The sequence below is a fragment of the Paroedura picta genome, chromosome 2 (assembly GCF_049243985.1).
Source record: "Paroedura picta isolate Pp20150507F chromosome 2, Ppicta_v3.0, whole genome shotgun sequence".
NCBI lineage: Eukaryota > Metazoa > Chordata > Lepidosauria > Squamata > Gekkonidae > Paroedura > Paroedura picta.
The window spans coordinates 149,349,879-149,363,606 of NC_135370.1; the positions used below are offsets into that span (position 1 = coordinate 149,349,879).

The 13,728-nt window shown below is 44.7% G+C and overlaps 1 protein-coding gene across 4 annotated transcripts in view; it reads left to right on the forward strand.

Moving 5' to 3' along the window:
* The first annotated feature begins 820 nt into the window (after positions 1–820).
* Positions 821–13,728, forward strand: part of FLVCR2 (FLVCR choline and putative heme transporter 2) — a 57,203-nt gene continuing 44,295 nt past the window's right edge. For 3 of the 4 annotated variants that reach the window (XM_077323280.1, XM_077323281.1, XM_077323278.1), the window contains exon 1: positions 821–1,634. In XM_077323280.1, the coding sequence (XP_077179395.1) occupies positions 1,062–1,634 (573 nt within the window). In that variant the 5' untranslated portion in view covers positions 821–1,061. The remainder of the gene's footprint in view (positions 1,635–13,728) is intronic. The other variant, XM_077323277.1, reaches the window with a different exon arrangement.

Here is a 13,728-nt window from a genome sequence, read left to right on the forward strand (position 1 = left end):
TTTACGTGCTCCCACCTACTGTCCAGCCTTTCTTTCAGCTACTCCCTTGAAGTTAGCTGCTGGACAGCTCTCCCCCCCCCCCCCAAGGAAGAGTCCCTGAGAGGCTAGCAAGCAAAGAGGAGAGAAAGAAAAGGATGGGAAGGGCCGGAGCGGCTGCTAGGGAGGGCTGGCCTGTGACCCGCTTTCAATCCAGAGTCCTCGTGAACTAGTCGTGGATTTAAGCAACTTTTGCCCTCTTTGCCGTGGCTCAGTTTTTGGAAGGGACGGGCTTTGCAAGGTTCCAATTGGGAATTGGCTCTCCCCTACACGCCTCTTTTTGCAGTTCTGTTATTGGGGGTGGGGCTTCAAATGTCGCTTCACTGAGCGCTGCTTCCGTCCCGCAATGTGCTGGAAGGAGCCTGCAGACCCTGGCCATTCCCTCCGAATACGAATGACGCGAATACAACCCCCCCCCCCCTTTTCCCGGAGAAAGGAGCTCCGAGCTCTCGGTTCAGTCCGGAAGGGGTGAGAGCGTCCTGATGCCAACCTCCCCCGGGAGAGCGGGGCAGTAGCGGTGCGGAGACGGAGCTTTCAAGTCCTTTCCGCTCTATAGACAGCAAGCCACGCTGTCGCCTTTGCAGATTAGGCGGGGAAAGCGTTTCCATGGAGCTCGGTGGGGCCAATCAGCGGCCGCGGGGCGCGGTCGGGATGGCCAGGTAGCTAATCCGGCAGGGAGGGCGGAGCGTCTTGTGGACGACGAGCTGGGTGGGCCGAGTGGGGAGTCACGTGGCGGGCTCTAGTTCTTGAAACGGGCATTTGTTGCGAAAGGTGGGCAAGAGAGATTGGGGCTGCCCGGGAAGGCAAAGGGGGAGCTGGGCGGGGAGCGGCCCTGGCAGAAGGAAGGGAGGGAAGGAGGGAGGAGAGCGGACGGCTGAGGAGGACGAAGCCTAGCGGACGGGTGGAAGGGAGGCAGCGACCAGCGAGCGCAAAGTTCCTGTGCCCGCCTTGGGTCCGGCTTGCCTGCGAGATCCCCGCGCACTCGTGCAGGACCTAGAGCGGCTGGCCCCTTCCTTTCAGAGGCCATGGTGATTGGGGGTCTGGAAGTAGGGGAGAAAGAAATGGGGTACCGAGAAGAGCCCGACCTCCTGCAGGAGGTGAAGCCCGAATTGGTGCCGCCAGAGACCCCCAATGGGTCTGCCCCAGGGTCGGACCCAGAGGTGCGCCTGACCTGGCGCCGCTGGGTCATTGTATTCCTCTTTAGCTCCTATTCCTTCTGCAATTCCTTCCAGTGGATCCAGTACGGCAGCATCAATTTAATCTTTGCCGATTTTTATGGCGTGACTCCTTTTGCTATTGACTGGCTCTCCATGTGCTACATGATCGTCTACATCCCCTTCCTTTTCCCGGTCGCGTGGCTCCTTGACAAGAAGGGTCTGCGCCTCATTGCCCTGGCTGGCTCGGCCCTTAATTGCCTGGGGGCCTGGGTGAAGGTAGGCAGTAGGCAGCCCCACCTCTTCCCGGTCACTGTGACCGGCCAAGTCATCTGCTCTTTGGCCCAAGTTTTCATCCTGGGCATGCCCTCCCGCATTGCTTCTGTGTGGTTTGGATCCAGCGAGGTCTCCAGTGCATGCTCAATTGCGGTCTTTGGCAACCAGGTAGGTAGCAGATGACTTAGTTAAAGAATGTCTGTTCGGTTTCATAGATTAAGGTAGATACAAAGAGGCTAGGACTGAGAGGCAATTGTAAGTATTAGGGGTGGGGAGGGCAGGATGACAGCATGGTCTCCAGAAAGGCACCAATTCAGCAGCGTGAACAGTTTGGTAAGAAAATACCAAGGCATTGGTCATTTCACCATAATACAAAGCCCTGATATGGTAGAAGAGTGATGTTTGTGAAGTGGGCACGATAGAAACATCTGGAAGAAGTTCCTGATAGTTAGGACAGTTCCTCAGTGGAACAGACTTCCTCGGGAGATGGTGAGTTCTTCTTTGGAAGTTTTTAAGCAGAGGCTAGATAGTCATCTCATAGAAATGCTGATTTTATGAACTTAGGCAGATTGTGCATGGATGGGCAGGAAGGGATGTGCCAGTGTTTGTCTCTTGTGGCCCTTCCTTGCATACCCAGAGAATTGCTAATTGCTGCTGTGGGATGGTAGGTGAATTTCCATCAGGCTGGATTCTAGAGACTGTTGGTGGAGGGGGTCACTTGGACATGAAATTGGGGTCACCATGGGTGGGCAGGTAGTTGTGAGTTCCTGCATTGTGCCAGGGGTTAGACTAGATGACCCTGGAGGTCCCTTCCAACTCATGATTCTGTGAATCTATGAAGCATCTGAGCACACCTAGGGGTTGACATCATGCTAGGGAAATGACGCACTTGTAACCTGTTAGTTGGTAATATTCTCAGGAAATAGGAATGTTTCAAATGGGATGGCCGTCTGTGCAGATGTTACAAAGCGTGTCTTTTTACCTGCAATGTGAGGCATTTTGTGTGTGAGGGAGAGGATGGAAAGGAACAGGGAAAGTTATTCAGGAATGTGGATGTGATTATATTAAACATGACAGTAGGCATCGGATGTAGGGATGAGAACTGTGTAGAAGAAAAGGAAGTGCCGAACACACACTTAATGGCAACTCTGGAATGGAAAGGCTGTGAACATCTTGTTGTGGAGGTTTGCAGCATTTTACAGGATCACTTGCTCCTGAACATGTGCTAGTCTGAAAAGTTTTGTTTAAATGTGGGTATTATTTTGGCTTCATGCTCAGGAGTGGGTGAAGTATTGAATTAGGCCTATGATACTCTTACTTTGCTCTTTTATCTTACTGTGCTTTGGAAGGTGAAGAAAACAATGTGTTCTGGAGCCAGTAGGTTCAAGGCAGGCATGTTGGGTTATACTTTACGGTACTTTTTTGGCTTTCTTCGCCAGTGACATAAACTCTGAATAAAGCTCTATATGTTCTTTTTGCAATGAAATAGTTGCTATGATCTTGACACATGTCTGAACTTTGTATTTCCCCTCTGAGGTCAGCCTCACTATCAGAGGTGCAGCACAACAAAACAAAATCAGAGTCCAGTGGCACCTTTAAGATGCAGCAGTTATAGCTTGTTGGGTAGGGGAAATATAAGCATACATCAGAGTACAATTGCCTTGATTCATTGTTTACACAGTTAGCGGAAGTGTTTCATGTATTCTCTTCCCCTTTTTGGTACTCCCTAAACTCTGATTGTACTGAATTAAAAGGAATCCCCATACAAATTTGCCACTTTCCTCTTGATTCTTCTGCTTTAGCTCTTAAAGATTAAGAAGAATTTAAGTGCCACTAACTGAAGTGAGACTTGTTTTCATGCAAGTATGCCAGTGTTTATCAGGTAGGGAAAGACACACTAATCTATAACTTGTCTTTGGAGCAACGGTTCTTTGTCATGGATGGCCGGTCTAGAGGTTATACTAACATTCTAGCAAAATTGGGATCCCTCCCTTACCAAACATGCTACATTCCAGTTATTACACTAGCTGCTCTGTTCTGGGTGCATCATCACCACCATTTTTCTTCTTACTGTCAGATTTTTGCAGGGGTTTCTGAGCTGACTTGTGTGAACTGAAATAAAATGCTATTTTTGCCCTGCTCATAGTTCCTCGGGACTTTCAGGGAATGCTCAGCGATCAGACTTCCCTGACCATAAGTATGGGGTTGCTTGCGGTTGAGGCTCGTTTCTGAAAAATACGGCTCAGAGTCAATATGCTGAAATATAGAACTTGGTGTCCTCTTGCCTCAGTGAGGCAAGAGGAAGGTGTGTGGTGCTGTTGTTGTCCAATAAGATCGTAACGTTAGTTTCAGGGCTTCTCTCAGGTCCCGACCTTTCATGTGCGGTATGCACAATGACGACTGTAGCAAACAGAAGTACCAAGTAGAGCAAACACTTGCTGCATGAAGGCAGCTGTGAGGACCGTGGGGCTGGGAACACTGGAGGGAAGTCAAGTGTGCTGCTCTCATGAAATGAAATGGGCTGCTTGAGCCTAAGAAAGAGGGGCTGTTGCAAGAGCTCTTTGAAAGTGTTTGAAGTGGCTCTTCTTAGAAAAAGGCACATAACTGTGCAAGATCCACTGAAGGTGATTTGAAAGTTTCATGCTGCTGAATAGTTCTTCCATCAAAATTGTTTCTAGATAGAGCTGAAAAATTTCCAGAAATTTTGGAGCCATGGGAAAGATTGTTTAATTGATGGCAAAGAGACTGATATTTTGAGAAAAATGAAAGTTTTAGGAGCTTTCCCAAGAGAGCCAGCAAGGCAAGCCAGGTTTGATTCCCCACTCCTCTACATGCAGCCAGCTGGGTGAGCTAGTCACAATCCTGTTACACTCTGTTCTCACCGAACAGTTTCTATCAGAGCTCTCTCTTAGCCTTACCTACCTCAAAAGGTGTCAATTGTGGGGAGAGGAAGGGAAGGCAATTGTAAGCCATCTTGAGACTTCTTCAGGCAGTGAAAAGTGGGGTATAAAAACAAACTCTTTATTAAAGAACGTATTTACATCTATGTTGGTCAAAAAGTAAAATCCCCACCAAAGAGGGGAAAAAAACTCAAAACAAAATGTATGTACTAATTAACAATATTAAAAGGTATTGCACAAAATGTGTTCCATTCAAAAGGCTGACCTCTTTTCTCCCCCTCCCCCCCCCCAATAGAAGCCAAAAAGCAATGATAGGACATTCCCTTGCACTCAGTACTACCTCAGTTGACTCTACAGCTGTCTGACTGGACAGGAGATCAGTGCTTATGGGGAGCATGGGGTCTGTGGGAACTGCATGTGTTACATGAGCACCTCTGTATGGTGACCATTTGGGGAATGAGGTGTGCTTGGACTCTCTTGTTGCAAGAACTGATTAAAAAAAACTTATTTTCAGACTTAAGGATTCTCAATGGTCAGACAGAAGATATTATTATTCTTAAAGGCTTTTGAACTCTCATGCTGGAGAAGACTCTTGCGAGTCCCTTGGACTGCAAGGCGAACAAACTGGTCAGTCCTAGAGGAGATCAGCCCTGACTGCTCCTTAGAAGGCTAGATCCTGAAGATGAAACTCAAATACTTTGGCCACCTCAAGAGAAGGAAGGACTCCCTGGAGAAGAGCCTAATGCTGGGAGCGATTGAGGGCAAAAGAAGAAGGGGACGACAGAGAATGAGGTGGATGGATGGAGTCACTGAAGCAGTAGGTGCAAACTTAAATGGACTCCGGGGAATGGTAGAGGACAGGAAGGCCTGGAGGATCATTGTCCATGGGGTCATAATGGGTCGGACACGACTTCGCACCTAACAACAACATTCTAAAGGCAGTTCATATATCTTATTTTCCCAGTGCTGGCTATTTCCCACTTTTGCTTCTTAAATTGTTTAAACAGGGATTGTCCAAGAGCATGCTTCTTCTTTGAAACATGTTTGATAGCGTGGTTTAAGGGAACTTCAGTGACAAGAGTAACTATTTCTTAGGTAATAAAAGTCCAGGCAGAGCCCTTTTAATGAAAGCTTTGATGTGGGCATGTTTCTGCTTATCTGTACAACTCCTCCCTCTGGCTGAGTTGTCATTCTATGTATAGAAGAATATTTCATCAGATGTTATAGTTCTGTGCTTTGTATGAGTTCCTGGCTAGTTTATTTTAGGTTAGTTGTTATGACCCAGCATATATATATTGTAATCAGATGGTTGCCTCAAGTAATTTTTGGTATCACTTTTAACTAGACGCAGGGTATTGTTTTGGTCAGAGTGGTACCCTAGGAACTAGGAAGTCTTGAGCTGTTTCACATCTCTACCGTGCCATGAAACTCAGTGAGTGACTTGGGACCCATCACTTTTCCTCAGTCTGACTTAATGTGTGAGATTGCTGTGAGGACAAAATGGAGGAAAAGTGTAAGCCTCCCTGAGATGCCTGGAGAAAGGGAAGGATGAAAAATGAACATAAAAACTGCGACTGAAGGAAGAAAGCAGCAAAGATCTACAGTAGCTGCAAAACATTTTTTTCTTTATGAGAGAGCCAGCATGGTGGCAGAGGTTCACTGTAAATGATCTAGGGGTAAGGGGTAAGGGTTTGCTGAGGGAGGGCAGGAGCTGTAGGGGCAGGGCCATCAGGGTGCAGCTGGCTGCACCTTGATTGGCCCTGTTCCAACTCGGACACGGAGGGCAGGAGCTGTAGGGGCAGGGCCAATCAGCTGGCTGCACCCTGATTGGCCCTGGAGAGGCTGGACAGTCCGTTCCCCAAGGCTGTTTCACAATTATTGTTGTTGTTGTTGTTAGGTGCGAAGTCATGTCTGACCCATCGCGACTCCATGGACAATGATCCTCCAGGCCTTCTTGTCCTCTACCATTCCCCGGAGTCCATTTAAGTTTGCACCTACTGCTTCAGTGACTCCATCCAGCCACTTCTCAATTATTAAAAGGCACCAAATGGATAAAATAATATTTCAGTGTTGTGTGGAGGCTTTTAAATGATGGATTTTAATTCATATCATGTTTATTTTGTTATTTTTGTTTTGCAAACCTCCTAGAGTATGTTCCTGTAGAGCTGGCATAAATATCTTCTAAATAAACAGTAAATTAATTAATAGACCTAGATGTGTATTTTGATCTGGGATGAGACTTGGGCAGAACTATTTTCCAAGAAAGTGTAGTTGGCCAAGTCACAAAGGGATATCAAATGTGGATATCTGTGGATATCAAATGAAGAGATGCCACTGACAGGTTTTAGTCAGAGAAGCTTTGCTACAACAAAAATACACAGAATCACTCATTAGATTGCATGGGTGGGTTCCTTTCTAGCGGCTGTAGAAATATGTTGAATATCTGTATAGCCTTTGGAATGCATTAAAACAAAGGAGATTGGTTGCTAGGTTTAAATGCAAAGCCCTATATAAAAGCATAGTCATTCACCAAGGACACAGAAGCTTTGGTGGCTGGCACCAGAGAATATTTATCCAAGGATTAGTTTAAAGTGTCCATTGGAAACTACGTTTTGCTCTGCAGCTTTGCTCTTTATTCTGTGGATATATTTTTGCACTTGATGTTTCTATAGTTTCTGTAATTTTTGTAGTCCCAGTCACCTTGCACTGTGTATTAGAGTTTGATTTTACTTGATTGCATTGTTTTAGATTGTGTAATCTGCCTTAAGCCTCAGTAAGAAGAGTAGGTTATCAATAAACAAACGAAATCTACCATTCAGAATCACTAACTATAATATAATAGATTCAGGTGGGTAGTCATGTTGGTCTGAATAAATCGAATGAAGAAGATGAGGAAGAGTGGGTTCTTTTATGCCTCTTTTCCCTACCCGAAGGAGTCTCAAAGTTGCTTACAATCTCCTTCCCTTTCTTCTCCCTATAACAGGGACCCTGTGGAGTAGATGAGGCTGAGAGAGCCTTCGGGGAGGGCGGTATATAAATAAATAAATATTACTGAAGAAGAAGAGTTGGTTCTCATATGCCTCTTTTCTCTACCCGAAGGAGTCTCAAAAAGGCTTACAGTCGCCTTCCCATTTCTTTCCCCACAACAGACACCCTGTGGGGTGGGTGAGGCTGAGAGAGCCCTGATATCACTGCTCGGTCAGAACAGCTTTATCAGTGCAGCGGAGAGCCCAAGATCACCTAGCTGGCTGCATGTGGGGGAGCATGGAATGAAACCCAGCTCACCAGATTAGAAGTCTGCACTCCTAACCACTACACTAAGCTGGCTCTCTTGAAGATCAACAGAGTTTGATTCTAAGCATTCATGATGAAAGTGTGCATGCTCATGAAAATTTACACCCAGAATTAAACTTGGTTGGCCTTAAAGGTACCTGCCACTGGACTCAAAACTCCAAGAATTTCCCAACCAAATGCTGGCAGCCCTATTGGTCATCTCTGAGACATTGCCTTCCTGAAAGCTACAGATCTTATTCTAGCTGGATCCGATAAGAACTGAGCATAATACCTTTAATTAGAAGCAGCCAAAATAGCACAGCTCCTTGTGCAAGCCTTTGAGTTCTCCAAATATCCCCTCTTCCCTTTATTTTATTGAGTATCTAGTCTGATGAAGATTTCTTTAAAGCCTCTGCAGTGTGCTGTGTTACTTTGGTTAGTCTTGATTAAAGGTATTAAATGGGGTTTGTTTTTGGATTTTCCTGTGTACCAAACACTACTACCAACTTTCTCTTCAAGTCAAAGGGCTCTGCGTTCAGGCAGGGGTTGCTTTGGCATCTTGATAAAGAGAAGGAGAGCTGGTTGAAAGGAGCCAGCTTCTGGTGGCCGACCGCAGCATCTTAATGCTTAGGTGAAGAGTGAAAAGGAGTTGGCTCAAGTTGATCTGAGAGAGAGGTCAGGTATGGATGTCTAGTCTTAATTTGCTGGTGCTGCACAATGAATTGTGAATGGAGGATGAAGTTCCTGCAAAACCTGATTCCTCTTCGCTTCTTTCCCATATATAAGTGTGGAAATGGAATAGGAGTGTTTGGGAAACAGAGAGTTCTCCAGGGTGCATTCTTGCATTCTCCACCATATGCACCTGCAAGTGATTTCTCTTAAGAGCAGGCAAGACATGATACTGGACTACTTGGGTTTGCTTCACAGGTTGCTCACAGTTCCCCACTAACAGTTTCTCCTTCTAGTTTCAGTGCGTCTGTGAATGAACGGGATATTCTAATTACAGGAGACGGACTCTACTCATTGCAGCCTGGCCTTTGATCTCTGACAGATGCTGAGGTTCCAGGGCCAAACTGCAAGGGTGTGTTGGACTCAGAAATAACTGCGTTTGTAAAACCAGATACCAGTCTGAGGACCAGTTGAGCAACAGCAAATCATAAATAGCTCCAGCCTACATTCCAGTTTCTGAACAGCAGCTCTAAGGTCTTACTTTAAGCTTATCTGCACTGGGCTTATTTTGGGGATCTTGCTTTTATGACAGCACATCCAGGCTCTGCAACCCACACGTACAAGTCATTCCAACCTACTCCAGTTTCCCGTGCTTCCACGTGGCTGAGGGTTGCGGAATAAGCCCTGTTCTGTAGCTTCATCAAAATTTCACAGAATTTCAGTTTCTGAGGGTTCTGTTGTTATAGCAGAGAGGGATGTGTGTGAGGGAACTGTTTCCTATATTCTTGCATTTTGTATTATGCTGCTTAATGGTAATTATCATAGGGATGCCAATCCCCTGGTATTATAGCTCATCTCCAGACTAAAGAGACCAGTTTCCCTGGAGAAAATGGCTGCTTTGGATTTTATAGCATTGTACTCCACTGAAATCCCTCCATGCTCCAAATCCTGCTCACTCCCGGCACCACCCCAAAAGTCTCTAGGTATTTCCTGGGCCAGAGCTGGCAGCACTAGATTGGTAGGTGTTTCTGTTTTCTTCTTTATTTTAGTTGAAAAATATTTTCAGAGTTGTTAATGTCAGCAAGGTTTTGCATAGCAGACAATTGTAGGCAAGAGCCGTATTTGTGAAATTTAATTGAATAGATAGTATGCTTCGTTCACTTCTACTGACAGTGCCTGGCTTTTCTTGCCTGGCTTTTCCAGGTCCTTTAAAACTAGACAATGTTTGCTTGTGTAACAATAGTGTTTTCATCACACTTGTTGCCTTCCTGTTCTGTTACTGAGTCTCTTCGTCTACAGTTGTCATTAGGGATATGATAGAATTCTAGGGGGAAAATGGCTTCAGGATAAAAATATGGCTGGCTGCCATGACTGACAGGCAGGGGAGACCCGCTGGTATTGCGAGTCCCTCTCTGCAGCCATTTTAATCAGCCGTGCGGAGTGCCTGGAAGAATGGGAAAGCGGAAGAAGAATGTGAGAGAGCGAGGAGGTAAGAAATGGCAGGGGGTGCGATTTTTAATAGCCATAAGCAATTGCGCTGGCTTAACACAATTTTTAGAAGTGCAGAATGGCCGCTAATGTTCTCTCTATTGCATTTTTTTTACATCATTGTACTTTCAGCACTGGTTGTGTTGTTTTCTATGCAACGGGAAGTATGAAATATTTGTCCAGGTGAAGATGAAGTCAAGCATGTGGATTGTGATGTGTTTGTATCCCTGAAAAGTGTAGGAAACTGGGTGTGGGGAATTGGGGAGAGTGAGGAAGCGGCTATTGCACTTTGTACATTCTTTTCTAGGAAAAAGGAGGCTTGCTCTTCCAAGAGTTTATCCAGGACTTCATACCTGGGTGTGGTGACTATCCTCCATAAATATAGTTTTTTCATAGCTCCATCAAATTCCCAGCTTCATTTCTTAGTATGCAAACTGATGACTTCCCACTACATCCCCCAAAGGTCATTAAGATAATTGGATCAAAACTTGCTGAGGATACCTGGCCTGAACGAGATGAAATTGGCCTTGACTTTTTTGGTCCTGGTCCTGGTCTGATGGAACGCTCTGCCAGTAGAAATCGGGGTCCTGCGGGACCTTACTGTGTGCAGTTCTGGAGACCTCACTTCAAGAAGGACGTAGATAAAATTGAAAGGGTACAGAGGAGAGCGACAAGGATGATCTGGGGCCAAGGGACCAAACCCTATGAAGATAGGTTGAGGGACTTGGGAATGTTCAGCTTGGAGAAAAGGAGGTTGAGAGGGGACATGATAGCCCTCTTTAAGTATTTGAAAGGTTGTCACTTGGAGGAGAGCAGGATGCTGTTCCCATTGGCTGAAGGGAAAAGGACGTGCAGTAATGGGTTTAAACTTCAAGTACAACGATATAGGCTAGATATCTATAAGTTCTGCAGGGTCTGCAAGACAGGGCTGTTCCACCAGGCATATGGTGGGGGCCCTGACAAACCTCCAAGAAATGCTGAGACTGGATTAAAAAAGATTTGAACCGCTCCTCCAATCAAAACCAAAATTTAGATGGGGATTATATAAGCAGAAGGTTTTAATTGTATTTATGATGATTTTTAAGATTGTATTGTTATCAATTGTTGTTACCTGCCCTGAGCATAGGAAGTGCAGTTTATAAAAATAAAGATTATTATTATATAGCCTGGGAACTCTGAAAACACGCCAGCAATCTTTGCCTCCCTCTTCACCTGAAATGTTCTCCAAAGCATTTGTTATCAGCAGAACCACTTTTTAAAGTAATTGCAGATTTGTAAAGTTCAGCAGGAAGTATTCCCAAAGGAACACAGTGGAATGCCCTAAACCTTCCAAGCTACAAGACCTGTTACAAAATAGATTTTGAGCCTACAAATTGTGAAGATAACGCCCATGGTAAGCATGGGGATGGTTAGGACTAAGTGTGTTACATTAGATACTTGCAAAATAAAGCAACTGGCAGTAAAACATATAAATGTTAGCCCAATCTTCAAAACAGGGAGGAGACATGACCTGGGAAACTACAGGCCAGTGAGTCTGACCTCAATTGCACGGAAGATAATGGAGCAGATTTTAAAAGGGGCACTATGCAATCATCTGGAGAACAATTTATTGATCCAGGGAAGTCAGCACAGATTTGACTCGGTGGATGTTGTTTACCTAGATTTCAGTAAGGTTTTTGATAAGGTTCCCCATGATGTTCTGATGGATACACTGGAAGACTGTAGGCTGGATTTTAGATGGTTAAGTGGATAGGAAACTGGCTAGAAAACCACACACAAAGAGGGGTTGTCAGTGGTATTTTAGCAGAGTGGAGGGAGATGAACAGTGGAGTGCCACCAGAATACTCTGGACCTGTTTGCATTGTTGAACTGTTGCATTGTTTATATTGTTTATGCTATATTGTTAAATGGTTACAATTATTAGTTATTAATATTATTGTACGGTTATTCATATGTTATAGACTGTTTCATGTACTGTTCTTATGTTCCATATAAACTGCCCTCAGCCTCCGGGGAGGGCGGTATATAAATAGATAAATAGATAAATAGATGCATAGATAAATAATGGCTCGGTACTGGGTCCCGCACATTTCAACATTTTTTCAATGACCTGGATGAGGGGGTAGAGGAACTCATTAAATTTGTGGATGATACCAAATTGGGAGGAGTAACAAACACCACAGAAGATAGAGTTCAACGAGATCTGAACATATTGGAAAAGTGGGAAAATCAGAACAAGAGGCAAATCAATAAGGATTACATCAGGCAAGTTTATATGCACATCTTACACAAGGAGATGGTCTGTTGCCTTTGTGCTGGTTTTCTAAAAATCTGAAGGTCTTGGCAAATCATGTCTATTCCTTTCCCTTAAACAGACATTTCAGGCTAATTTTAATTATGGCAAAGTGTTTCCCCAAGGGCTACATGGCTATCCCTTTTGGGGTCACAACTTTAAGGTAAAATGGCTGCTAGTCTGGGAGACTTTTGTTGGTTTTCAGAGGTGATGCTATCAACAGGCTTTGTATTTCTGGTGTCTCCACTGAAAGCTAAACCAATCCTGACAAGAGGGTGTTTTTAGGTTCCTATCTTTTTAAAAGCAATATTCTAACAGTGTTCACAAAGATCTCAATCCAAAGTAAAACGGTGTTCCAAGACCACTGGTGAAAATGCCCTGTGTTTTGAAGTGTTTAAATGGTTTGCTGTTCTGACAAGAGCCAGCAAAGGCTGTGAACTGGGTGCAAGTGCAGATTTGCCCATCATAATATTACAGAGTTGTGACTGGGTCACCTTTATCTAGTGGTGAATGCACCGCTAAACACAGCCAAATGCTTGTGTTTGAAAGTCAAGAACTTGTCAACAGAAGAGATAGCAGGAGGGATATTGAAACTCCAGGTTTGCTCTGATCTGCTCTGTGCCGGCACCCAAGTTTCTGGAACAAAAGGAGCTAGCATAAGATCCAGAGTTTGCTGCAGACAGACCCGCTGTATAAGCTGTCAGGCTAATGCCCAGCAGACTATCAGGTTGTAGGGTGCCACATTCTTCCCTCCGCAAGTCTTTTTGGTCAGGCCTTGGTATTTCATTTGGTGCACAATAGTTCACCTGGCAGAGTTCTTTTTGTGACTAGATGCTATTTTTGGTTTGAAGACTGTTGTTGCTGTGGGACTGCCCTGGCCTGTAGCATACCTGTGTACAGTTTGCTCCAACAGTATATTTTCAAGTACATAGCCCACTAAATGCCATCAAAGTAACTGCCTGGGAGCATTGTATAGTTTGGAGAAATGAGCAGCATCAATGATTAGATGTTTTTCCACTCACATACATGAAGATGGGATGTGAATGGATTTTGCATGCAACTGTGTCACAAGATTAGGATGTAAACAAGGATGCTTTTGCTGAAGAATTGAAGTCTGACTCTTGAAAGCATATATTGGAATAAACTGGTTAATCTTAACAGTGTCCTTTGACCTCTGTTTGTCTTAATCACTGTTGGCTTTTACTTAGACCGATTCTACATGGAGGCATAAAATGATTTCATATGCACAACAGGAAACTGCATGTTTGCGTGCTTTCTGACAGGAGACCCCTCCTGTATTATCCTGCTGCCTCATCAGGGTTTTTTGCCACCCGTTGAAGTGGCAGAGAAGCAGGAAGCGTAGACAACTCAAACTTCTCCCCCCACTCCTCGAGTTGTCAGTCAACACAAGCCACCAATCCCTTCACAGCGGTTATTTTGGGGACTCAAACTTCCTTCTCCCCCGAGTCCTGAAATTAATAATAAAAAGCCCACTTCTGCATCGCTATGTGGAAACACCACAACAGTAAAACCTTTATTTTAAAAAACATGCATTTCACGTCGCTTCAGGATCATGCCACAACAATAAAACATTTTCTTAGGTCTCTTTGTATAATGGTCTCTCTTTATGTTTGGGTAG